Source organism: Panthera leo, chromosome D2, assembly GCF_018350215.1.
Source record: "Panthera leo isolate Ple1 chromosome D2, P.leo_Ple1_pat1.1, whole genome shotgun sequence".
NCBI classification, from domain to species: domain Eukaryota; kingdom Metazoa; phylum Chordata; class Mammalia; order Carnivora; family Felidae; genus Panthera; species Panthera leo.
Window position 1 is genome coordinate 58,722,482 of NC_056689.1, and position 27,352 is coordinate 58,749,833.

The following is a 27,352-nucleotide window of genomic DNA, read 5'->3' on the forward strand; positions in this document are numbered from 1 at the left end:
CCACCCCACCTCCTATCAATGGCTCACAGCGACTCTCCTCTCTTTACTGTCCCCTGGACATATTGTATCTCTGCCACCTGCTCACTGTCCCTCAAACTCACTGCTCCCATTGCCAACCCCTCCCTGACCAACACTTGCCACAAGTTCAGCTCCTGGTCTCCGACTTTCCTTCCTCCAGTCCTGCCGCTGGACCACCAATCCGCCTTGTTCTGCCATCTGTCGAGTCCCTGAACTGGTTCCACCTCCTCCAGAAAGCCTTCCCTGACTACCTGAACCCACACAGGTGAGCTCCTTGAGAGGTGGACAATTACAACACAGGCCCCCATCTGGCGATGGCCGCGCTGACTGCTGACACTCCTCCCACAAGACCCCGCTCCATTTATCTTTCTCCTGCCTTCAGATGATTTCCAGTTGTCCTCTCTCTTTTTCTAAACTGTTTTGATGTGTGTGTGTGTGTGTGTGTGTGTGTGTGTGTGTGTGTGTGTGTCCTAAATCTGCTCAAACCCTTTTTGAGCATAGCAAAATGTAAAGTAGAAATAAATATTACTCTGAATGATAATTTCACCTCCCCAGTCATATCTTGTGCTCCCAAAGTCTGACCATTTCTTCCCTGTATCCTGCCTTTTCCACTAACTATAAGCACACAGGACCAGGCACAGAGTGGGGAGCTGTGCATTGCCTCCAGAAGTCAGAGATTCACGGAAGCTTTCTGCTTCCTGCTTCCCCTCATACATAACCCCCAATACATACCTACTATGTGACAGATGTAGGCATAGTTGGGGGACTATTAGTAGCCAAAGGAAGTGCCATTTCTGGCAGGAAAGAGGAGCATGTGCTCTATGAATAATGTTTCCATGGGAGATGGCCAATGTGGGTCCTTTTTAGATGGTTGGGGCACTCAGTGGCCCTCTAGCCACTTAGTGTGCCCCATAAAGCAGAATGTCCTCATTGATGTCAGTATCACTGGGCCTCCTGGATGGTCACTGCCCTCTCGAGATTATCTATGTAGCCAGGGTACCTTATGTATGGTCCAAGGGGCAATGTGACCAGATGCTGCCATAGAAAAATACAGACTCAGAGGGTCCCCAGAATACCCTTCTCAATCTGCTCACTTCCCCATTCCTATCTGGACCCAAGCTTGAATGCAATCCTGACTCATTTTATTTGAGGATGGTCTCTTTCCCTCCTTGCACCTCAGTTCTTCCTGGTCCCTGAGCTGTGGGCAAGGAGTGGGGATGGCACTAACCATAGTCCAGCAAATCATGGGGCTTGTTGGGAGACGGTTCTCTGGAATGCATTGCCAGGACTCTATTCCTTTCTCCCTCCCAGCAGCCCCTATCCGGAGGCATGGCTGTACTGACACCACACTGATGGATGGAGAGTGAAGAGATACAGGGAGATGGAGAAGGAATCCATAGCCAGGGGTCCTCATTTATAGGGGAAGGCAGGACAGTGGCCGGAGGGACTTAGGAGCAAGCTTCCTAGTGGGAAATTGCAAGCTGCCATTAGCGTTTAGGTACAAGTTAATATATCTGAGGGAGTGTGTGTGTGTGTGTGTGTGTGCGCGCGCGTGCACGCACGTGCACACACACACACACCCGCATATGATGGAGGGTCAGTAGGTGAGGGGTTAAGGTCCCTGTAGGGAGGAAGCAGAACGCTGGCACACTTGGTCTGCCCATAGAGAAGGGTGGGAGTTCAAGGGTGGCTCATGCTCCAACTACTGTTTCTCCATCTATACAAATAGTGGGGAGATGGAGCTCCTGGCCCAGGGAGCACATGTGTTGGGTGAGGGTGGCGGGCGGGAGGACAGAGATGCCAAAGCTACTAAAGGCCTAGTCTCTTCCCATCTCAGACACCCTCAAGGCACTGTCCTCTCTCTACATCCAGAGCTCGGCTGCAGCGGGGGGAGATGAAAAGGAGGAGAAACTGTTGGATAAAAAGAAATTCAAAAAAAAAAAGTAAGTGAAATATTCAAACTGGAAAGTGATATTATAGAAACTGCAGCCCACGGCTCAGTGCATTCAAATTTATTCAAACTCGGCGCCTGACAGTGATGGATGCAGCAGCTTTTCCCACAATATGGAGAAGGCGCGGGGGCATTTAGGACTGCGGGTCCCCTCCGGGAGGGTGGGGGCCCACACCACCTCCCATGCTTTGCTCCTCCTAAATGGGAAATGAGGTTCTGGGTCCTGTCCCCTCTACTTCCTAAACCCCACGGTTCCGGGGATGCTGGGGGACCTGGGCATCGCTGGCCCAGGTGCTGGGGTATGGCCCAAGATAGAGGTAGCCAGCTGTGGAACAGAGTGCGCTCTAGTGCCAAGGAAGAGGGTGGTCAACCCTGTCCAGGGGATGACCCGACGAGGGTGTCACCTACATCAAAAAGAAGAGCATGGCTGTGTGGTTTGTAGCCAAGTAAACAGCATGAACCTTAGAAACCCCTGAGTATGCTGAGATCTAAGGGTCTCAGGAATCCCAAGTCAGGGGGCATTCGGTCCCAGTGGCTCCCACTTTCCTGCCCATTGACTCCCACCTTTGCTCCATCCAGGAGAGGGACAAGAGGGCCTCTGGTGAAACCTCAAATCTGGGGGCTTGGTGTGAGCAGTGGGCAGGTGATAGACTACCCTGCATGCTGTGCCCCGGAGTAGCCCTTGCTCCCAGGAGCACCCTCCAGCCTCACTTCTCCCCCGACAAGGTTGCTCCCGGCCTCCCGTCCAACCTCTTGACCACCAGGCCCCACTTCTGATTCTCAGGCCCCATCCCCTGGGAAGCCTTGGAATACCAGTCACTCGAGGAGAACTACTCATCTCCTGGCTGCCTTGTCCACTGCACTCTCCTCCGGCGTCTCTAACCCTCCTTCTCTGTCTCTTTCTTCCCCTACAGTCTCTCCCAAATGTAGCCACAGTGCAAAGCTCTCCACTGTTCTCTCCAGTCTCTCAGGAGATCTTAGTCACTTGGGAACTTGCAGCTGTCACCCCCGAGCAGGTAATGGGAGCACTGATCTCTAACCCCCAAGCTTCTCTTGAGATCCAAAACCACAACCCAGGCAGCGCAAGGCTCATACTCAAAAAGCAGCCTGCATGCCTCTCCTAAAGCCAGCAACAGCATGTGACTCCCCACTTTGTTGGTAGCCCTGTTGCCCACCCACTTACCCTCACAGAAGCCTTGGAGCCCCTAGTCCCCTGCCGTCCTCATCTCTACTTTCAGTTAGGGTACAAATTCAGAGATGCTTCCTTATTTCTTTGGTACCCATCTTTGCCTCGCCATCACCACTGTCTCCAGGAAGGCCCTTGTCACAGCTCTCCCAAGCCTCTTCACTTCAACCAACAAACCCTGTTGAGTGCAAGCCATGCACCAAGTCTCCAAGTGTGGCTTCTTTCTCCCAGCGGGGCTCTCTGCCTCTGAGTTCCATGTCTCCGATTGTTCTAGACACTGCTGCCAGATTCATTTTCCTAAAGCACAGCTCTGATCGTGCCACTCTCCTGCTCAAAAACCTTCAATGGTTCCCCACTGCATACTAAATAAAGTACAAACTCCTGACTCCTATATTCATGGCCCTTTGTGACCTGGCCCCTTCCTCCCCCTCTCTCCAAGATTTCCCATTACTCTCCTTCATGCTCATACTTGCCAGCCAAATTGGACTCTGAGTGGTTCCCTTGCACACTCCCCACCCAGCAACTTCCCACCTCTGTGGGCTGGTCCATTCTCCTCTTCTGCCTGCGATGCTGTCCTTCTGGGATGGTATCACTGCCCAACACCCAGCTTATCTCTGCCCATCAATATCCTAATTTTCTGCAAGACCTGATTCAAGTAAAGCCATCTTCTGAATACTCCCTATAAATTGCTTAGCAAGGTGCCTGCTGGTTTTGTTGTTGTTGTTGTTGTTGTTGTTCACCACCACCACCAGCAGTGGTTTCTCTTCCCTGTGAAATTTCTAGTCCTCTACAGCTTTCTTGGCTCTTATTTTCCCAATAGTCATTACTGGAATGTTTGCCCTACAGCTGTCCTGGACTATAAACCTCTTGAGAGCCAGGCCTAAGTAACGTTCATTTGAATCGTCCTCAGCCCCTGGCCCAGGAGGCTCAGTAAACGCCTGTTGAATAAATAAATGAATGAGTGAATGAAGGAATGAATGAACCAATACAGAAAGACTGGCTTGGACATGACTGTGTGACACAGACTTGGCTCTTCTGAGCCTCCATTTCTGGGCAGTGACCACCTAAAATTTCCCAGTCATTACTCCTGGCCCTCCTGACATGTGTCCAGGTGAGCTGGGACATGCGTGTGCAGGTTATATGACAGGTGTGTCACCGCTCTAAAGAGAGAGAGGAGTGTGGCAGAGTTCAGCCTTCCCAACTCATCAATCAAAGGGCACTTACTGACAGCTCTTGAGAGCTGGCTCCAGGCTCTGCTGGGGTTGGGGGCGGGACGAGTGGGGGATGAGGCCTGCCCTCTGGAAGTTCACAGTCTAGTTGCTCCTTCATTCCTCCTGGGACTTTCAGGCCACAGGAAGTCAAAGGGCTCCACCAGGGACTGCGGACAGGGATGTCATGCTGATGGGTGGGGTGAGCCCTTTCCTCCAAGCTGCCCTGAAATGCTACTTAATCCAGAAGTGGCTCTTTTACCCTCTTGGTGTAGATCTTAGTGCCCCATCCCAACTGGAGCTCCCCTGGGAGGTCTGTTGCCTTCTGCAGAATTCTCCACCACAGAGGCCAGAACCACACAGCTTGAAGCTGCTGAATGGATGGGTGGATGGGTGCTGTGAATAGTTGACAAAATAAATGAGTAAATGAGCAACTAGCTAAACACACGGATGAACAAAGTGCTGGGCAGATTGGCACAAATCACACAGTCGGCATTCACTGAGCATCTACTATGTACCAGGCACGGTGCTAAATCCTTCAGCTGCATTGATTCATTTCATCTTCCCTTCAGCCCTTGGGGTAGGAGCTATCAGGACCCTGCAAGGGAGAGGCAACTGCTGCTCAGGGGAGTGAAATAAAGTGTGAGAGGCCCTAGCTCTGCAGGGAGGAACCTTGGTCTCCTGCCCCAAACTCTTCCTGGCAGGGGGCGGGGGTCATCTGCTCCCTCCCCAGACCACAGACCACAGGCCCTCGGAGAAGGGGCGGGGGAAGTGAAGCTCCTGGGGAGGAGGCTCACAGGTGGTGGGGGGTATTGTGGGGTCTCCGTCCCGCGCGCGCTGGGGTTGGGGCGGGGTGGGGGGAGCTCTGGGCCCCACGTTTTCTCTCCGTCCCCCTGTGAGATTAGGCGGAGTTCAGAAGAGGCACAGCCGAGGAGCCTCTGTTTCCCAAAAGGCGGCTTCCCAGCCCCCCTTCACCCACCTCCATTGCAAGAGGGAGCGCCCTCTCCCGAGGGGTCCCCGGCGCTGGGGGGCGCCCCCTCCCGCCGGCCCCCCGCCCCGGCGGCCGGTCCCTCCCCTCGCGGCCTGATACAAACAAGCGCGCTAAACTCCGGGAGATTTACAGCGGGCGGCTGGGCGGCGCGGGCCCCCGGCCGCCGGTGAGATATCTCCAAACAGCGCACTAACCACTTTCCATTTTATACCTCACCAGCTTTATAGCATCTTAAGGATTTCTGTGCACGGCTGGCTTCCCGCCCAGGGAAAAAACCCAGCCTTGTAAATAAATACTAAATATATATGAACAGAGACGACAGCGAGAGCCGCGGAGGAGGGGGAGGGGCGGGGGTGCCGCAGGGTGGGGGTGCGGGTGGCGGCTCAGGGCCTGGCGACCGACGGGGAGGAGGGGGGCAGGACATATTGGGGTGTCCGAGACAAAGGCGACAGGGAAAAAGCACTTGACAGGCAAAGTGAGGGAAACTGAGACAGCGCCAGAGAGGGAGGCAGAGAGAAATGGAAAGATGGAGGCTGGCTGGAAGTGCTCCGGGGTGTGTGTGTGTGTGTGTGTGTGTGTGTATACACGGAGGACTCCCTTAAAGCCTAGGGAGAAAGAGAAGGCTCTTCCAACCCTGCCTCTCTCCTTCCCACAATTTCTGAGGGGTTGGGGCTCAGGGATGGTATTACCATCCGTGTGTGTGTGTGTGTGTGTGTGTGTGTGTGTGTGTGAGAGAGAGAGAGAGAGAGAGAGAGAGAGAGAGAGAGAGAGAGAGAGAGAGAGGTGTGTGTGTGTGTGTGTGTGTGTGTGTGTGACAGGAGTATGTCACGATGTGCTCCAAGGAAAGAGTTTATGTTTGTGTGTGTGAACCCATGTATGTGCAGATGTGTGTTTGGGGTGTTTGGTGTGGGTAGGACTGTGCCCAGTGGGCACTGGGCTTTTGGGGGGGAAGAATGCCTGTGGTGTGGTCAGGGTGCGAAGCGGGTTTAGGACATATTGGGGGTGGCGATGAGGCAGGCGAGTTCGGAGAACGTGTGCAGCTTTGACGTTGAGTTGAGGGCTGAGCAAGCATATGTGATCAAATGTGTTTGGGTGTCTTGAGGTGTGTGGGGATCTGGGGGGAGATGAGTCGTGAGCTCAAGTAAGCCAGGGTGGACCTTCAAAGGAGCATGTGTTGGGTCTGGAAGCAAGTACCCACTTGTGTGTTGGGGTCTGTCAGGGGTGAGATATGACATGCTACCAGGTGGTTACATCACCTCTTCCTCATCCTCCCTCTCTGGGTCTTTCTAGGGGCTCTGGGACTCTCTGCCATGGCCACCAAAGAGAGGGTCCCCAGTGCTGACTGAAGCCCCGTACTACCCCAGCCCCCAGCTCTGAGGTCTCTGGACAGGAGCCAGATTTGAACCGGGGAGCAGGAGGGAACATCCTCTTCCCCTCTCAGGGGACCCAGCGATCCCTTTTTGTTCCCCCCCCTTGTCTTCGATATTAAGTATTCAAACCTCATTTACATCCTTATTTTTCAATTTGCTGCCACAGTAGTTTAATTTATTCGATATAATTTCTTTTTCTGAGGGGACATTAATCATTGCCCTGTGCTTTTGGGCGCCTGTGGGATCTCTGCGTGTGTATGTGTGTGTGCGCATACGCATCTGTGGGGGGGGGGGGCTCTGTGTGCGAGTGTGCATCTGCGTCCGTGTGTATCTGTGCCTGCTCACACTTGTGTCTGTGTGTGAGTGAGGTGCAAGTTTGTCGTGTGGGTGTGAGAGAGTGTGTGGGTCTTTGTGAGAGGGTTTTGAGTGTGAGAGGGTCGGGGTGGGGAGGAGGTGTGGGAGGGTGGTGTGAGTGTGCTACATTGATCAGGTCCTCTTCCTCCTGGTCCTTCGTAGGATGTCAGCAAGAAGGGGAAGTGGGGCACACTCGAGGTGGGGTCCTCCCAGTACCCCCGGTCAGCTTTCCTTTCTTGAGAGTGTGCCCTGGACAGTTGTAGCTGGAAATGTTCTAGAATCCCTGGTCTCTGAAGAAAGAGAACTGAGAGAGGTGGAAACACACAGAGATAGGGAGAGACAGACAGATGAGAGAAAGGCCGGCCACGGCAAGGGAGGAAAGAAAGAGGGGGAAAGAAACATGGAGAATGATGGAGAGAGACGCAGGAGAGAGGGAGAAGTGAGCAAGCCGGCAGCGTCTCAGCCCATAAAGTCCCTGGAATGGGAGGAAGGGGCGCGAGACTCCCGCCTCAGCTCAGGCCCAGTCATGGCTCAGTGCAGTGATAGGGGGCGGGGGGGGTGGGTGGGGGTGGGAGGACTAGTTGCTCCCAGGAGCTGAGATGAGTGGAGTGGCTTGGGGGAGGCTTGTTTGGAGAGAAGAGGCAAGAGGAAGGGGTAAGGGAGAGGGGGGAAGAGAGAAAGCCCCCCTTGGTGATATAACTCAGGGGAATGAAGCCAAGGAAAAATTCCAGTGTTGTTGAAGGGATAAAAGGGAGGAAGCTCCCAGATGCTAGCTCCCCTCTCTACCCTCAGTATATCTGGGCAAATCCATGGCTTCCTACGACCCTCTTTTGGTTCCTAGCCCCTGAACCCCTCAGTTTTCCTTCTCTGGCATGTTTTTGGAACTGCCAGGAGCTAATGGTAAGGTCACCATGACATCTCACTTAATCTTTGTAACAACTTGAGGTAAGAGTCGGTCTCCCCACTTCAGAGAGGGGGAGAGGAGAGGTCAGAGCTTATCCAAAGTCCAGAGGAGGTCCAGAGCCAGGATTTATGGCATATCTGCCTAAGGGCACATGCTGAGATTTTTTCCCCTCCCTCAGCTGCCTCCTAGGGTCGTGTCCACCCCAAACCTTCCTTTCTCACCACTATACAGGTATGACACACACACAAAACAATATCTGGGACCCAAGGGTAAAGGAGGTGGCCTTTTGGGGGCAGGAGTCAGGAGGCTGGGGGGGTGACCTACTATAGCCTTAGCCCAGCTACCCCCAGCTGTGAGGACATTGAAGCCCAGGACCTGAGTGCCCCCAGGGCTCATATGGACCCTGTCTTTCCTCTCATCCAAGGGTCAGAGTCCCCTTAAAGATCCCTTCCAGGGGACGCCTGGGTGGCTCAGTTGGCTGACTTCGGCTCAGGTCATGATCTCACAGTTCGTGAGTTCAAGCCCCGCATCGGGCTCTGTGCTGACAGCTTGGAACCTGGAGCCTGCTTTGGATTCTGTGTCTCCCTCTTTCTCTGCCCCTCCCCCCACTTCTCAAAAAATAAACATTTTAAAAAAATAGAAGAAAGAAAGAAAAGACACCTTCCAGAAGGTGGAGGCCAAAACCCACTTAGGCTTGGACTGGCTGACTGCTCGGGGCCTGGTTTCTCCACCCAGGACCAGTTTCAAACAGCTATGACCTGCCCATTTTAGCCTTACCCAGATAGTGGCCCAAGGCTCAGGGTTTAGGGAGAGAAGCTTCTTTCTCTGCAATTATAAAAGTGAAATTTTGAAAAATGGTCTGAAATTGGACTTCATGGGACCTCAGCATTTGAGCCTCCAGATACCTGACTATCTTGAGGTCTATAGATTTAAATAGTCTAATACCAAATCCCTGTGATCTGAATGTCCCCAACAACCAAGCATTTGAGTGCATAGGTGGGACCTAGGGCTGATGATGAGCGTCTAGGTGGGAAATCCGAGATGGAAGAGTCTGCATCATTCCAGCCTCAGATCTTCAGCCCCACCCCCACCTTCCTTGTGCTGTCTCCCAACCCAGAGAGGCCGTTCTTTGATCCTTACCCTCCAGGAGTTGGGCTCAGGCCTCACACCCAGGCCCCAAGCACAGACATGTCACACGGAAACCCTCACCCACTAGGGTCAGTGATAACTGGGTGGCGGCGAGAGAGGGGGTCCCTGGGCATGTGGGGAGGGGGCAAGGGGACAGGCCTGGGGCCGAGGAGAAGGTAGCGCGTTCATTTGAATAATGGGCAAAATCAAATTAATTCTACATTAAATAGTTGTGAATAAAGGGTTGAAGTCAGCAGTTTCAAACTTGTTTTCCTTAATTACTTTCCGTGTTTAATGTCATTAAGAAGATTAAAAATTCATTAACAAGAGTACTAAAGTGGCAAATCAGGAAAGCGATCACTCCAGGTTAGAAACTCCGCTGAGGCCGCACAGTGAGCCTTCTGCAGGGGGCATGGGTGGGGGTAGGGGCCGAGAGGGTTGGGGACAGACAGGCGCTCACACACTTACACACTGATACACAACAGCTCCATAAACACACGTCCATAATATCGGTGGGCATCCACACATGGATACATGCACACTCAGATATTTTCACTCATCCATACCCAGGACTTCTGTGATTGTGGGGAGACAGTGTTTTGGGGTCTGTAGCTAATCGGGTCACAACTCCAAAAATCCCTCTCCTAAGAAGGAGAATTAAAGATCAAACTTTCCTGACAGACAGTGCAAGGTCATAAGAATCAGTGTCAGCTCAGTGGTGTCCGAGTTCACTTTCCTGTCTCCTGGTCTTGTCTGTCTGTCCCTGTCTCCCCTCCCTTCGCCATCCCTCCCGCACTAAAGGGCTCTCTCAGGGCAAACCTGATCAGTTTCCTGGGAGGAGCTGCTGACTTTGAAGCTTAATTATCCTGGAAAAGGATCCCCTTTGTCTCCTTAGCTTGTTGGGGAGGGGGGAAGAGTCACGTTACCTCTGGGAGAAGGAACAAGGAGACAAAGGGTAACATGGGTGGGGAGAGGAGAAGGCAGAAACAGCTGGGGAAGTGGCACCCAAGTGTCCTGGTCTTCAGAGTGGATCCTCACTCAGTCACCCATCGCTAACCTCACCCTTTCACCCTGCCTTTTTGCCCACCATGTTGGCTAAACCCCTTCCTCCCCAGTGCCATACTTTTCCCCCTTCACCATGAAAGGACCCTCCTTGAGTCAGGACAATGTTCCCTGTGGCTATCACAATCTCTCTGACTGCATTTCTGTTTTTTTCTCTAGGCCCCAAACTCAGGACCAAGTCCCTGAAGGGGTCTAGGCTGCCTTGGGTGCACCTGTGCCTTTGTGGCTATGTTATGTGTCTGATGGCCGTGTTGGTAATTGTGTGTGTGAGTGTGTGTGGGTCTGGTTACATGAGGAGAACCATAGTCTCAGCTGGAGAACTCCGTATTAATCATAAACAAGTACACCTGGACAGCCTTGCGATTCTAATGGAATGAATTCCTTCTCGTTTTATAGGTGGGAGAGCCAAACTCTGGGAAGATGAAGTCCTCCTCAAGAGAAATGAAAACGTGGGCCTACACAAAAACTTGTACAACGATGGTTGGAGCAGTATTTTTCATAATGGCCCCAAAGTGGAAAGAACCCAAATGTCCATCAACTGGTGAATACGTAAATAAAATGTAGTATATCCATACAATGGGATATTATTTGGTCATGAAAAGTAATGAAGTACTGATTCATGTTACAACATGGGTGAATATTGAAGACTCTATGTTAAGTAAAAGAAGCCAATCACCAAAAAACCCCAAACACCATGCATTCTTTTGGTTCCTTTACACAACGTGTCCAGAGTCAGCAAATATACAGAAAAAGAAAATAGATTAAGAGTTGCTTAGGGGCGCCTGGGTGGCTGGGTCGGTTAGGCGTCCGACTTCGGCTCAGGTCACGATCTCGCGGTCTGTGAGTTCGAGCCCCGCGTCGGGCTCTGTGCTGACAGCTCAGAGCCTGGAGCCTGTTTCGGATTCTGTGTCTCCCTCTCTCTCTGCCCCTCCCCTGTTCATGCTCTGTCTCTCTCTGTCTCAAAAATAAATAAACGTTAAAAAAAAAAAAAAAAGAGTTGCTTAGATCTGGGGGTGGGGAGTATTGGGGGAAGAGGAGAGACTGCCAATGGGTATGGGGTTGGGGGGAGATGGTTCAAATGTCCTAAAATGTCTCACAGTGAGGGGTGCTGGTTTGATTAAGCGTCTCACTTCGGCTCGGGTCACAATCTCATGGTTTTGTGGGTTTCAGCCCCACGTTGGGCTCTGCTGCTTCAGAGCCTGTCTCCCTCTCTCTTTGCCCCTCCACTCTCTCTCTCTGTCTCTGTCTCAAAAATAAAGAAACATTTTCCAAAAAATCTTAAATGGCTTACGGTGATGGTTGCACGACCCTATAGATCTACTAAAAACCATTGACTTGAACACTTTAGATAGATGAATTGCATGATATGCGAATTATATCTTGATAAAGCTGTTATTTTTAAAAAGTAACATGACTTGCTTAGGGTCTCTCAGCAACTGGGAGGTGGCACTGGTACTAGAATGTGGTCTCTTGACCCTAAGCTCGGTGCTCTTTCCACGAGCCCTACAGTGCCTCAAAAATCCTGCCATGGAGACTCGAAGGCCAAATCCTATATGTGCAGGGGTGTCCACATCACATCTCGGCTTTTCTGTGGGGTTGTCAAATTTCTGTCTCTGAGAGTACGACTTGTTATGCGTGTGCACATAAAGATTTGTGGTCTCACAACTGTGTGGGCCTCACCAAGCATGGCTCTGCACATCTGCGTGTAGGCCCGTGGGTCTCTCGATTGTGAGCGTTGTCTGTGCCCATGAACTTCTGCTCGCTGGCGCACCGTGTCTTGGGGTGTTTGCATTTGCAGGTATATATCAGGTTGCGCCCAAGTCTCTGAATGTCAGCGCATGCGTCTGGGCCCACGAAGCCAGGGGACTTCATGGGAGTCTGTGTTCATGTGTTCTTGCATGGCAGTGTTTCTACCTGTGTAATGTGTCTCAGTGGGCGCCCGTGGATTTCTAAATGCGTCAGCCTACGAGTCTGGGCTCGTATGCCTTCACCTCTGGGGCTCTGCCTGTGATATGTGTTAATCTGTCAGTGCATCTGTACACGTGTCCATCCACATGTTGGTATGCTGGCGTCCACACAGGTCCATCTGTGGGCGTTTGCACCTATGTGGCAGGGGCCCATGGGCCTGTCCATCTGAGTCTGTGTGTCTGAACCCCTCCCGCAGGCACCAGCCCCAGAAGGCGCCTGCCTCCCCACCCCCGCCTCTGACAGCCGTGGAGAGAGCTACACAGTAAATTCATGGCCGCCCGGCTGGGAAACAGGCGGCTGCAATGGAAAGGAAGCATGGATTTGCATATTGAATTAAAATTAAGAGCTAATTATGCAAATAAATTATGACATTTGGCAGGAGAATTTGCTTCAAGATCATTTATTACGTTCTTTTTATAACAGTGTGAGCATTTAACGGTCAAAGACAATATTTTAAGGGAAAATTAACGCAAGATTATTAACCTAAAAACAATTCCACATTAATGAGATGGTGAGCTGGTCCCCCCCACACACCTGGGCAGGTCTAACGCCTAGACTGGGAAGGCCTTTTTCTCCTCCTCTCCTTCCTTCTCCCAGTCCGCAGGGGTGCAGGTGGCAGGGGGCTGGGAAAGGGTGAGTGTGCCTGGGTTTGTATTTCTCGATGGGGAGGTCTTGCTGAGCTGAAACTCCCACCTAAGATCGGAGCTCTGGGCTGCATTTAGGAGGCGACACAGAGGATGAGTTAAACCCCACCCCCAAACATGCCTAGTCGTGAAAAACATGATCTTGGTCTTGGGAAGCCCCCATTCTAAGGAGAAAGACAGAGCCCCACCGTAGAAATGGCTCTGTAAATACCAGTTGGATGGGACCTGGAAAGTAGGGGTTAAACAGTGTGGTTGTGCCCCACCTTATCCAGCCCCCTCTCCCTCCTCCCAGATTCCCTGGTGTCCTCCAGTCACTCAGTGCTCCAGAGCTCTGAGCTCTACATCCCTCCAGGTCCCATTGTCTCGATTTTCCCTACAACCTTAATCTGTCAGCCTCGCTTTCATTTTTGCGAAGTGGCAAGGAAAGCGGGGCTCTAATCTGGGTTTCCCTGGGATGCCCTAACACATCCTACACCAGTGGGGAGTAAGCCCCAAAGGAAGTGGTGGGTGATGTCATACGTGGGCTCCAATTTTCTCTTTGCCAGTGTGTGTGTGTGTGTGTACACGTGCGTGTATGGCATCTACTCTACTGACCCCTGTGCAAGCTCTGTGGTGCGCAGACTCTTAGGGCAGACCTTTGCAGTGTGGTTCCGTGGAAGGGAGCCCAAGATCTTCCCATGGGCTTCCCTGCTAGGCGAAAGCCTTTGGTTTCCGGAAGGCCCCTGTTCCGATGCAAACAAGCTCCACGGGAGACAAGATGGTATATCACCTGCCATCACATGATGCCAGTATTTGGTTCTTCCTAGAGTGGCCACAGGAAGGGACAGCCATTCCTCATGCTTGGCTATACCTCCAGGCCCAGCATTTCCTTTGGGTTGTGCCAAACAACTTTGAGACAGGGGCCGGGTATCGCTGGGGCAGAGCAGGGTGGCGGAAAAGACTGTGGCTTTGGACTAAGAAGACCTGAGGTCATCTCCTCTGCCATTTACTGGCAAGTCCCCTCTCCGGCCTCCATGCTGGGTGTCCACCCTTCTCCACCCTGTTGTGGACTTGGGAGGCTGGCCTGCAATCCGCATCTGCAGGCTCCCTTGGGTTTGACCAAAAGGGGGCGCCAGCGAGAGATGAGAGGGAGTTGGAGTTTACTCCTTGAATCCCTTCTGTGCTGGCTGCTGCTGCTGCCTCTCCCTGCGGCCCTCCCTCCTGGTTCTGGTCACCCGGGTTGGGCATGGCTTCCCGCTGTTACCGGCCCTGTGACACTGCATCACTACTTCCACTTTTTCTAATCCTCGCCCCTACTTTTGTAAATAGTTGTTTTATTAAACTCTCCTCAGATGAACCAACAGAGTATACTTCTTATGTTTCCCGTTGAAACTCTGGTTGGGACATTCCCAGAGCCCCTCAACCTCCTCATCTGTAAAATAGGGATGGTAAGGTACAGCTGACAAATTACTAGTACACATCCAGGGAGATCATGTGTATCAAGGGGCTTTGCGATTTTTAGATCCCAAATCCGAACGCATGTCTCCAGGTGGAAAACGAGACCAAGAATTAGGCTGATGTCAAAACCACCTCTGCTGTGAAGATCTTGTGTGCCTTTGGATGACTCATTTTGCCTCTCGGGGTCCGATTTCTCACTGACAACATGCGAGGCCTGAACTCCTAACTTTAAGGTGCAGTTGTAGAAAGTGGTGATTCTATGTTCATTTTGCTGTTGAGAAAAAAGAGGTCGGGTGACATGCCCAAGGTCACACAGCAGGTTCATGGACATCTGCCTGAGAATCTACCTGGGGCGTAGGAGCCTGGGTGGGGTCCATTTTTGGACCTTGGAGGCCTGATGGAGCAGACAGTCCTGGCCAGAGGAGCCCAGGGCTGGGGGCCTGTCCCCACGTCTGAGTGGCTCACTCTGCCTCCGCAGGCAGGGTGGACCATCCCCTGGAGAGAAAGGGTGGGATTATTAATAACGGCGCTAATAAGAGAGAGAAAACAAAGCCAGCAGGGCCTGAGCATTTTTTAAATAAAGAAATTTCCCTCATCTCGTGGTTAATTTAAAAGGTTTATTTCTTGAAATGAACCCTCTTCATCAAACCCCCGATCCTTGAAGATCGGAGGCGACTGCGAGTGCCGGTAATGAATTGATTTGTAACGTGAGCGACACGGCGCCCTCCCGCCCGTGCCCACTGCGGGCCTTTAATCTGCGGTGTTTAAGGGGAAATGAGCTTCTCCATCTTTTGGCCTGAAACCCAGCACCAGGCACCGGAGCCAGCAGGCAAGGCCCAGGCACAGTAGATGCCCCCAACCGGACGGGTCCGGGTAGCAGGCCACCAGCTCCCGGCTCCTAGCACCTCTTTCCCTTCCTCTTAGGAGGGAATCAGAAGAGCCCCTCAAACCGATACAAACCAAACCACACGGACCCACAATCAGCTGAGCAGAGGTACCGCCATACCCACACGCATGGTTTCACTGAGCCATCATCAGACCACGGCTGCGCTTAACTGCACAATCCTCAACGTCACATAAATGGTCTTCCTTCAGGTAGAAGAAGCAGAAATAGAGTTACACAGACCCCCTCTACTTATTATCATAAGCATCTGTAGAACTGCCTCCAGGCCCGGACATCCAGCCACACGGGAGCACATACTCTGGACAGAAGACCTGCATTTCTACAGGCACGACAATGCATTTGGGAATATTTGGCAATGCAGAGGTAGTGGCATGGCGTGGTAGGGACTCCATGGGCTTTGAGCCATAGAGCAGGATTTGAATCGAAGTCCCGTTATTTCCAATCCGCTAGGCCTTTCTCAATCTTGATCTCCTCATCTGCGGAACTAGAGCAACATCTCCCTCATGGGGTTCTTGTGAGGGTGACATTATGTATCGCATGTAAAGTTGTCGATATACAATTTTATTATTACGTAAATTGGTAGCTTCCTGGGGGCACCTGGCTGGCTCAGTTGGAAAAGCACGAGACTCTTGATCTTGGGGTTGTGAGTTTGAGCCCCATGTTGGGTGTCGTGATTCCTTTAATACATTTTTTTTTTAAAAACTTCAAAAACGTTTAAATTGTGGGGCGCTTGTGTGGCTCAGTCGGTTAAGCGTCCAACTCTTGATTTTGGCTCAGGTCATGACCTCACAATTTGGTCTGTGAGATCGAGCCTTGCATCAGGCTCTGTGCTGACTACACGGAGACTGCTTAGGATTCTCTCTCTCCGCCCCGCCCCTCTCTGCCCCTCCTCTGCTCACGTGTACATATGCATGCACACACACCCTCTCCCTCAAAATAAATAAATAAATAAATAAATAAAATCAAGACAATTTTTTGAATTGTTAGCTTCATGAAGACAATAACATTTGCGAGTGAAGTAATATATGTCGAGTATTTAGAACTTTGGCATAGGGTAGGTGCTTGGTAAATGCTAGCTAATAGTATACTCGTCACCCTCTACGTGATCCTCAACACCTACTACAGTGCTTGGTATACATCTTAAAGTAGAGTTATGTTAAATTATCCCTCACACATCGTTGATATTAATGGAAAGGTAAGTATGAGAGAGAGGTGCAGTAACATGATCACTTAGTGAGTGAATTGAACCCTCTCAGCCAGCCTTTGAGATTATTCTAATATGTACACAGTTGCAAATGACGAAGCTGGGCCCCGAGAAGTTAAGTGGCTTGCCCAAGGTCACATAGCTGGTAAATGGAGAAGAAGGGATTTGAACCCAGGTAGCCAGACTCCAGAGTCTGCTTGCGTTATGAGTGATGTTGAAAAAAAAAAAATTTCAGGAACAGCCTTGCTCTTTGGGGGGACCCATGTATGCTTGGGGCAGAACCGGGTACGCCTGGAGACTGCCTCCTTGGAAGTCACCTTGAAGCTCCCACTAATCCGCTCCAAGCTGTAGGCCAGAGGCTTGGAGTCATCTCTGGTGGCGGGTCTGTGGCAGGTAAATGAGTGATGCTGGCTCTGGGTGGCTCTCAGACCTGTCGCCCGGCTAGAGTTTTTCTGTGCTTTCAGCTTCGCCACCTCCTCTGGCTCTAACTGATCTCTGGTGCCAGTCTGGACGGCTCAATTTTGAAATATGTGTAAAGTGGGTGAACCCAAACCCAAAATGGCCCTGGGCACATGCACGTGGCCAAATACTGCCTTCTACCTTCCACCTTCCTGCTTTGGCCACTGCCACATTTGCCACCACCACTTGGAGGCCAGGAGAACCACCACAGCTCTTATCCTTGTCCTCATGGTCCCCTTCTTGCCCAGGGAGTGAGACAGCTGAGACAGTGGTTTGGTCCCAGGCTGGATTCAGGTTGGAGAAGCCACAAATCTTCCACATGGCCTCAAGGCCAGTCTTTATCTGGGTCTGACTCTCCTGGGCTTCTGAAGGGCTTCTCTCTTCCTCCACGTTCCACGGCCCCTTCCCAATCTCAGTTCTGGAGACAGTGAAGGCTCACGGACCTTCCTGAATGGCCCTCTAGGCGTCAGTTCGACCAGAGTCTCAAGGTAGCCCCAAGAAGTGAGACACCATGTGCCCAACCCAGGAAGACTCTGGGGGCCTCTGCCCGTGCCCATGCTCCTCTATACATCCACGTCTCTCCTCATTCCGCACTATGGCGCTGAGTGGGCACAGGGCGGGGGCGAGGGGTACGTGCTCCCCTCCTACGACTTCCTAGAAGAAAATCATTTTTTGTAACCGTTGGAATCCTGATTGAGCTGTCAAAAGTACATGAAACCAGCCACATGAATGGTAAACTATCCATCAGTCACAGGCCTATTTGTTCTGAGACAGTATAAACATCACACATTTTTCTTCAAAATAGAAAATAATACTTACCCCATCACATCCAGGTAATGTGGTCCCCACCCCACCAAGAAAACTTATTGGTCACACTGGTCTATACCCTTCTCGTCTCCCAAATCTTTCTATTCTTTTGTCCACCAATCCCACTTTCCTGGAAGCATTACCTCAGTTCTGCCTTTCAGCTTTCTCTCTGTTTAAAACCAGATTTAGCACCCCCTCCCCCAACTTAGTAAATGTTAAGGAGAAACATGAAGCAAATCACCCTTGAAGAGACAACCTAGTTTGGACCCAATGCACAGATTCTGGTCCCTTGAATGAGCACTGACACAGACAGATGTACGGTCAGTCCCTATTTGCCTTCAGAGAGTGTGATGAGGGCCCCTCTGTGCCCGCCTAATGCCTGCCCACTGGCCTGGGGTGATGGCGATGAGAAAAGGGGTGCACCCACCCTTTTAGGTAAGACCTCTCCCCCTGCAAGCCTCGGCAGGGCTTTGTCCCTTAGAGGGACTCTAGAGTCAAGGGTACGCATGACAGGAACCTGGGTATTTTTTGAGCCAGCTGAAAGAGACCACAGCTCTCTCTCTTACCTCTCCTCCAGGGCCCCATACATTGGTTTCCAGAAAATTCCATCCTGGGCAATGACCCCAGGTGACAATAACAGATAAGTAGGGATGGATGGATGGATGGATGGATGGATTGGCAGCAGAAGAGGCAGACAAATGATGGACAGAAAGACACGTACATGCAAACACACCCTGACATACACATCCGCACACCAATCATAGAGACACATTCAGTGCAGCATAGGAGTTAAGAGTAAAGGCTCTGAAGGCGTCCATTTAAATCTACCTGCCCCGCTCGTCTTGAGGCGTGTGACCTTGGATAAGTTAGTTGACCTCACTCAGCATGCCTCAACAGAAGATGGGAGTACTAGTAGGGTCTACCGTGTGGGGCGGTAGGAACTCGGTGATAGCTTTGGTCAGCACAGTGCCCAGCAGAGAGGAGTATATGCGCAATAACTCATCACTGTCACTCTTATCATCACGTTGCACACACTTGGCGCACACACGTAACCACTCATGGGAAGCAGAACCTCTCGCAAAGTCAGATAACACACACGCAGGCAAAGGCACACACACTGACAGAAATAGAGGCCAACACACAGAGGTGGCACAGGGTGGGGGTGAGCAGTACACTCAGGAGCCACAGTTCGAACCCAAGCTCGGCCGTTTGCTGGCTGCGTGATTTGGAGCAAGTTACTCAACCTCGGTTTTCACATCTATAAGCTGAGAATCATCATCCTAATAATAAGTTCCTCCTTGATAGGATTATGGTGACGGACAAATGAGTTAATATTTATAAAGCACTTAAAACACTGTGTGACACATAGTAAACACTGCGGGTCTGATAAACACAATAAATCTCACAACCTCGCAAGCTAATACCTGTCTAGCTCCTAGAGTTTACAAAGCGCTTTCACAGGCATAATAATCTTATTAGATCCACCCAATAAACTCGCAGTCAGGATTATTATCATCCTTATTTACAGAGGAGGAAACTGAGGCTACAAGAGGTTTGTACAAAGCCTGGCAGCCTGCGAAAGGGCAGGTGGTGGGTAATCCAAGTCTCTCGGCTTTAAGTTCCGTGATCTTTGTACTAAGCAACACGCCGTGAGTGTGTGTGTGAGTGTGTTTACCGAAGAGGCTTTCTCTGCCTTTGTATCGGGCTTCTCAACCCTCTTCACCCTTCCCATCTCCCCCTGTAAGAGTCACATGCCTAGGGAATGATTCAAGTCAGCTGTTCTCCTGTACCTACAGCATCAGCATCATCCGGGAGCTTGTTGGCCATGCAAATTCTCAGACCCCCTTCGACAGCTGAATCACATGGGGGGGGTGGGGAGGCGGGTAAGGAGGTGAGGAGGGCTGGGGGAAGCTTCTGGAAGAAAAGAACCTCAACCTGGGCCTCAAATGATGGATAGAGGAGAAAACTCTGAAGAGGTCTGGACGAACACCATCTGGGGAGAGAAGGGGTGGAGTGTGGCTTGTTGGAGTGAGGGTTGAGGGTTGAGGGTGCTGGGGGCTGAGGCTGAAGCCATTGGATGTGTGTCTTTTGGTCTCTCCTAGACGCTACACCCAGTTATGTGATCTGTCTTGAATACTTAGAAAGAGGCTTTGTGAGAATTTATCCGCTATAGACAAACCCCAGTGACCCTTCTCCCACAGAGTCAGAGAATTGCTGAAGTATTCCCTCCCCTTACCTCACTCCCTAGATTTGCCCCCAGTGTGACAGCTCCAGACCTGAATGGCTGCCGGGGCTCCCAGCCTCACTCCCATTGGGCCAGGAATCATAAAGTGAGGGGGTGTTTTGCAAGGGAGATGGGGGGGCAGCTGTGGCCTTCTCCCCGCTTCTCTTCCGGGCCGAGCCAGGGCCGCCAGCAGAGTCACCAGCACATTAGGAGGCCTGGCGGCCTGGCGCTCCTTCCACGACCCCCATGTGCACACTCGAGGCTGAGACTCTGCGCTGGGAAGAGTCCAGGGTGAGCTGGCCAGGGGCTCCAAGGCTGGAGAAGAACAAGCCAAACCCAGCCCCCCTGCCAGCCCCCTGTGTCCTGCCCGGGGCTGCCACTAGGAGGCTAATGAAAAGGGAAGAGGCAGGCCAGGGCTTGGGCCAGCAGGCGACAGCAAGGGGACAATGTGAGGCAGGAGGGGGGCGGCCCTCAGGCAGGGACAGACAAAGTCCCCATATGGGAAGCAGACGGAGCCGCCCCGCCCCCCTCGGTCCTGGGGCCTCGGCAGCGGCAGGCAGCCTCTCAGCTAAATGTCGGGGCCTGGGTAGTTTGTGCCCGAGGAAGATGAGCCCACGGGGCTGCGGCAGGAAAAGGAGAAGGAAGGAAACTCTCGGTTCAGCAAGAGCCCCACGGAGGACTCTGCAGGAGGACGGAGAGCCAGGAGCGCACAGCACTCACGTGCACACACGCACACGGCAACCACGTTCCCGCTTTCCTAAATACTTGTGAAGTAAACCGTTAATCTGGGCCCAAAGTGGAAGAGTAAACAATACAGAAGTGTGCGGAGTAAAAGGTGAAACTCCCCTGTAGCCTGCAACCCCGCTGACTTCCTTCTTCAGAAGCAATTATTTGGAATACGTGCCTTCAGGCAAAGGCCACTTTCTGGTGTAAATCCGGGTGAGTCTGTGGCCGGTCACATTCTCGTCAAGCGGGGGCCCCCCTTGGAGCAGAGCCCCGTGGAGGGCGGCAGGGACAAGATGATGCGCACACAGGCCTGCCTGCCCGAGATCCCCGGCTGTAAATCATCTGGAGTTGTTCTGCTGCTACCCAACTTTACCGTCTCTCGAGAATTTTAAAAATCTTCTGTCTTTATGAACGCCAAGCTCCCTTCTTAGTTTTGTGTCTCCCTGTCTTTAAGTTTTCATTCGGCTTGTTTGTTTTTTGCTCATGAATTATTTGTGCTCATAATCAGGAGGTAGGAATGAAATTTTTAGAATTCCACACTCAGCTGAGGGCTGAAGCGTTTTCAGCATGGGGCCGCAGCCAGGCTGCCCCTTCATCTCCCAGATGTGAAAATCTGAAAATTGAACGAAGGTTCTGTTCCTTTCTGGGACACCCTCTCTGGGACTCGGAAGTACACTCGTCTCTTCCCTGGAGGAGGGAACTAGCAATGATTGTGTTCTTACTCTGTGTCAGACCCTTCATGTGCTGTGCCAGTCAGGACCTGCTGGGCTGCAGGTGATAGAAACCCAGTTTGAACCAGTGTAGGCGAAGAGGGGAATGTACGGGAAGTGATGTGGACACCCCAGGTAATAAAAGCAAGGTTCAAATAATCAAAGAGCCGGAAGGGCGGAGTTGGTACAGAACCTCAGGAACCCTCAGAAGGGGACCTGGATGGACACCAGGATGCTCTGTGTCTGAACTCTCACCTGCAGCTCCCACCACAAGGGGAGGATCAACTCTCCTCTCTTCCAGGGCGAAGGATCCCAAAGAGGGACCTGATTGGTCCCCACAGGTCAAGTGTATAGTCTAGGACCAGGTGACGCTGGCCGGGGATAGGATAGGGTCAGAAGACCCTGAGACTACACGTTGGTTTCCAGAAGAAGAGAACCACCATGCTCAGCGGAGCTTGGCCATTAGTACTGGACGTCTACTACAGTAGGTGGGTTCTTCTCATCTTCACAAGTCTGTGAGGTAAGAATTGTTATCATCCCATTTTTCAGGTGAGTAAATTGAGACTTGGGACACAGACTGGTTAGCCTAGAACCCAGATCCAAAGCCAAGTCTGTTTGACTCCAAAAACCCATGCCCTTGACAGGTATAATGCTGATTTTCTTGAAGAAAGGAAACAGCACACAGCACATCAATGTGAAATATAATTCTGGCAGGCCAGCTGTATGCCAGGCAGTGTGCTAAGCTGTGTGGGGCGGTCAGAGATGGGCCAGATGGCGTTACGTCCCAATAAGATCACATTCACATGTACAAGGGGTTAGGATTTATTTGGACACATTTTTTTCTTGGAGGGGAGGGACAGCGATCAACCCATAACAGACACAGTCAGAGCTGTGCTTTGGATAGACTGCTTTTATAGAGGTGACCAGCCCAAACTACATCCTAGACAGGTGGCGAGGAGACTGCTCGGGAAACAGGAAATAAGGCGATCTGCTTTGGGCCAGTGACAATGGGGGATGAAGATTTTCTAGGACCTGACATTGCTGGGGTGGGAGGGATGAGGAAGTGGAGAGAAAAGGCTCTACCAGTGGAAGGATGAAGGCATGAGCCGGGGGCGGGGGGTGGGTGGTCCAGTAAACTCTAAACTCTTGGAGGGCAGGAACCGTGTCCTCCACTTCATGTCCTCAGTGCCTGGCACAGAGTCTGGGCATACTCAGTGCTTGCCGAATATTTGTGAAAGAAATGGATGTGTTCAGTTTTGCACGTGGTGAATTCGACATACCAGTTTGACGCAGGCAGGTGGAAATTCAAGCTGGTCATTCGGTAGGTAGAATTTGGGGGTTAGAAACCTCAATTGGGCATCTATTTCCAGACCGATTACGGTCAAGTTGCAATTGATAGAGCCTATGAAAATGCAGAGAGGGGAGAGAAGGGGTGGGAGGGCTGAATCCATGGGGCCCTGTCACACTTAGGGGATGGGAGAAGGCAGAGGAGCTGGTAGGAGGCCAGCAAAGGAAGTTCAGGGATGGAGGAGGGGCAGTGGGAAGGTGCAATGTCATGGAAATCAAGAAAGGAGACTGTTTCAAGGAGGAGGGGTGGAACTTCTGCCAAACGCAGAGGTCGCAGAGAAGAAATACTGAGAGGAGCCTGTGGATTTGCTAATTAAGAGACTAGCAGCAGTGTCCCCACCTGGTTAGGGCAGGAGGTGAGGGGAGCCTACTCAGGGGCAAAGAACCTAAGAAGGGAAGGAGTCGGTGCACGTGTGTACGTGTGTGCGTGTGTGCGTGTGCGCATATGCTCTTGCACTCCTCACAGCTGTGTGGACCTGGTCGGGCTCCAAGAGACAGAATAAAAACAAAAACGGGGCGCCTGGCTGGCTCAGTAGGCGGAGCAGGCAACTTTTTAGCTCAGAGTTGTGAGTTCGAGCCCCACGTTGGGTGTAGAGATTACTTAAAAATAAAATCTTTAAACAAACAAAGAACAGCAACAATAACAACAACAAAGCCAAAAAGCTGGGGGAGAGGTTGGCACGTCAGGGTTCACAAGTGGGGAGATGACTTGATACGGGGTAGAAGAGAGATGGCCCCGGAAAAGGGAGAGTAATCCTTCTTGCCAGGAGAATCTTCTGTGATGGTTGAGGACAAGGACGGCCCAGGCAGGTGAGAAAACAACGCCCAGCCCAGCCCAGCCCAGCCCTCAGATCCCTGAGGCGGCTTGTTGGTTGAGGTTTCTGTGGAACCTGCCCTTCGGTGGGGGGTGGGGACCGGGGCCTTGTCCTCAGTCCCTTAGTCCATATGGAGTCCTACTACTCTCGGTCTCATTTATCACAGTATCGCTAAGGCCTGAATTCATGTCTGGCACATACACAGGGGCTCAGTAAATACTTATGGTTGGGAATAACAAGGACCGTGAACAAAGATCAGCGAAGCACCTACTGTGTGCCAGGCACTCTGCATGGCATTTACCTCATTTGATACTCATAGTACCTCACAGGTAGGTACTGTTATTATCCATTTCCACTAGGAAATGGTAGGAGCAGGATTTGAACCCAAATCTGTGTGACCCCGGGACTCTCACTCTTGACCATGATGATTATCACACTGCAGGAACGTATGAGTCTGTGATGGAGGTAACCTGTGTCTGTGTTCTGTGCTATTCTGCGTGTACTTGTGGTGTCCACAGGTGCATGCATTGGTAGGTCCTTGTGCATGCGTGTGTCCCTGTGTGAAGGGGGTGCCTGTATTCAGTTGTGTGTTCTCGTGGTTTTGTGAGTACATCCCACCCCCAGGTTTGAGCTTCCAGTTTCTTTCTGCTTGAGGCAGTAATGGTTGGATTTAGCTCTCGGGTGTGTTCAGAGCTCAGTCCTGGGCCTGGTTCCCCCTTCAGAGGGCCCATGGGGGGTCTCTGCCCCCCACGGTTCTGCCCATAATTCTCCTTTCTTGTTTAAAGGGGCCAGTGGGTTTAATGATTAGTTACTGCCTTGTCGATATTCTCACCCAGGGAGAGGATGAATGTTGAGGCTGCCCCCACCCCTCACACACACACACACGCGCACACACACACACACACACACACACCCATTCTGTGGCAGATTAAGGATGAGGGAAGGGACCCTTCAGCAAGGAGATCTGGGGGAGGACAGCTCCAGAGAAGCTCTGCAGGGATCTTGGAAGGACCTTTCCTTATGATTCTCCTTCTCTTCCTTATGATTCTCTTTCTCATGACTGGAAAGTAGGTATGGTGTAGGTATGTTCCCATGTCTTTGGGAGTTTCCACCTTCCTGTGCTTTGGTGACTGGTCATCTATGTAGCCAAACGTGTAACAGTGCATAAGCATATGTGGTTCCTGGTGTCCCTCCATGTTCATATGTGGCTGTATATGCCCATGACTATGTGCATGCCCACACCGGTACCCACAGGCAATACATCTGTGTCGTGTGGGTGTGGGTGTGGATGTGCACACACAGATGTGTGTGTGTGGATGGGAGCACCTGCATCCTGCCATGTGTACTTCTGTCTCTGCCCTTCAGTTGTCAGAGGAGGCCTTCTTCCCATCCTGTTCTGGGTCCTCAACCCCAGTCCCACTCAGATCGGAAGCTACCCCATACCCATGTAGTGACTGGCCCTATGACATAAATGTCTCTGGAGGCAAATTCCACACTTTGTAGCTTCTGATCCCTAACCACCCTAACCATTAAGCCCGCAACTTTGACCCTCTCCCCTGTGACTTTCAGCTTCTGCCCCCCAATCTAACTTCACTGGATCCTGCCCTGGAAGAAAGAGGAAGGAGAGAGGGACTCAGAGGCCAGTTCCCCTGTCAGGACGCAGAACCTGGGGAGGGGAGCCTGGGGGCCTGGGGCAGCTGAGGGGAGGGATAGGGAGGAGGAGGCAGGGCGGGGCTGAGCCCGGCAGGAAAGAAACGTTAGGACTCAGGTCCATCCTGCAATCCCCCTGCCCCGCCACACACACACTCACACACACACTCACACACACTCACCCTGTTGGAAGGTGACATTTGCTATTAACCTTATATTGGGCCATTTTGTAAATCAATGTCACTTACATTTAATAACAAGTGTAATCAAAGGAATTATGCAAATTTAATTTGATGCTTCTTGAATTATGCAAATCCTCGGTGCACATAATGTTCTCTGACATGTGCCCGTTGGAGAGAGAGAGAGAGAAGAGAGAAGAGAGAGAGAGCATGCAAGGGAGAAAGTGGGGAGGAGCTAAGAGAGGGAGGAGGATGGGGGTGGGCTGAGACTTGGGACTGGGGGAGAGGAAGGCAGCTGTGGCCCAGGTGCTCTCCGTCATGGATGGAAAGGGGTGGACAGCTCGAAAACCTCCACCTTCCCCCTGAGATCCCCTCTCCAGCTCTAGTATTCCCTCTCCCCTATCCACGCACAGCACGACCTTGCTGACCATTTGTCCTCAATGTCTCCTTCTGTGAAATGGGAGTGACCAAAAAGTGCTGGCCACTCATCGGACCAAGGCTCCTGATACAGCTTGATCCTCTCAGAGGTCAGTGTCTCAACCCCCAGCCCCCATGGCAAGGTGACCTGTTGTGGCACTAGGCAATATGATTGCCTTTTTTGTTCTTCATGGTCTTGAGGTCCTGGCGGAAAGAACTGCACCATCTACCACGTGATGATAAAAACCCGCCGATCTACTCCCAGGCACGTATCATGACAACCCTAACATGGTGACAATACACTTGTGTTGACACATGCATTTATATCCAAGATAACACAGCCACAAACACCCCATGCAAACAGTATGTGTAAACATACAAGACAATCAAGCTTGGACCCAGTTGCTCCCAGAAACCCACGTAAAGGCTACGAAGATACACAAACAGTCAGGTGAGCCCTTTAATACCTGGGCATTTAAAATGTCACCGGACACACCTGGGCCCAAGAGACATTGATTCCTAGTGGTATACCTACCCCAACACATGCTGATGCTCGTGGCCAACACATACTGATCCTGACATGTGAACGTACGAGGCACATTCCCTGATGATGGCACACCTTCACCGACTCCTAAAGCAAACCAAGTGGCCCAGGAAGCTCCTAGCTGCAACAGTGTCCCTCTTTACTGTGAGGCTCTGTCTGATGTTTATGTGGCCCTGCCTTCAATGTTGTCTGGAACAGGGCAAAGATCATGACACTAGCAGAAGTGATTCTGCAGTGAGATGGGCCAAAGTGAGAGGGAAAGACCACCCAAGCCACGAAACTGTTCCCCAAACTCTGAATGCTGGTTCAAGCTGCAAAGGGACACCTCAGGAGGTTCCGTCAAGGTCCGAGGTGTGGACCAGCTCCCCCCAGACCCTCACCTATTCCACAGCCCCCACTCACCACTAAGGTCATCACAGACTGGCCCAGGGCCCTGTCTGTGTGAGGGGGACAGAGCAATGGTGGGTCCCTCTTCCCTGGGCAGTGGAAGAAGAGAAGAGATCTGTTCCCTGAGACGTCAACATGAATCCTCAAGGGCTCTAGTGAAGAGCACAGGACACACACTCTATAGTCAAGAGTCACCATAATCAGTGTTCATGCTATTTTCCTTTCCCGTGTAAGTTCTGTCTTGGGTTTACAGATGATGTCTTAATTCTCTCTATTCCTGGGGCACCTGGGTGGCTCAGTCGGTTAAGCGGCCGACTTCAGCTCAGGTCACGATCTCACGGTCCGTGAGTTCGAGCCCCGCGTCGGGCTCTGGGCTGATGGCTCAGAGCCTGGAGCCTGCTTCTGATTCTGTGTCTCCCTCTCTCTCTGCCCCTCCCCCGTTCATGCTCTGTCTCTGTCTCAAAAATAAATAAAACGTTAAAAAAAAAATTCTCTCTATTCCTTTTTCAGCCCTACCCTCATGCTTAGAGTCTAGAGGCCTATTCCTACCGAGGCATCCTGCGTACTATTAATTGAATGGAGTGACCAGGGGTTTAGTGGGGTCAGAAGGACCAGGGGTCAGCGCATATCTAACAATAAGGGTGTGATGGTGGCAGTATACTTGTGCTTAAGTGTTTCTACTTATCTGTCATGTGTCATTGTGTCTTAAAGTGTTTTTCCCTGTCACTCATGTGTCATTGGCTTATTTGCACGTCCAT

At 51.6% G+C, this 27,352-nt stretch overlaps 1 protein-coding gene across 1 annotated transcript in view; it reads left to right on the forward strand.

The window, feature by feature from the left end:
- Nucleotides 1-10,932, forward strand: part of HIF1AN (hypoxia inducible factor 1 subunit alpha inhibitor) — a 76,250-nt gene extending 65,318 nt beyond the window's left edge. Inside the window, exon 6 of the mRNA XM_042909023.1 lies at nt 10,569-10,932. Within this exon, the coding sequence (XP_042764957.1) occupies nt 10,569-10,596 (28 nt within the window). The 3' untranslated portion in view covers nt 10,597-10,932. The remainder of the gene's footprint in view (nt 1-10,568) is intronic.
- The last annotated feature ends 16,420 nt before the right edge of the window (nt 10,933-27,352 follow it).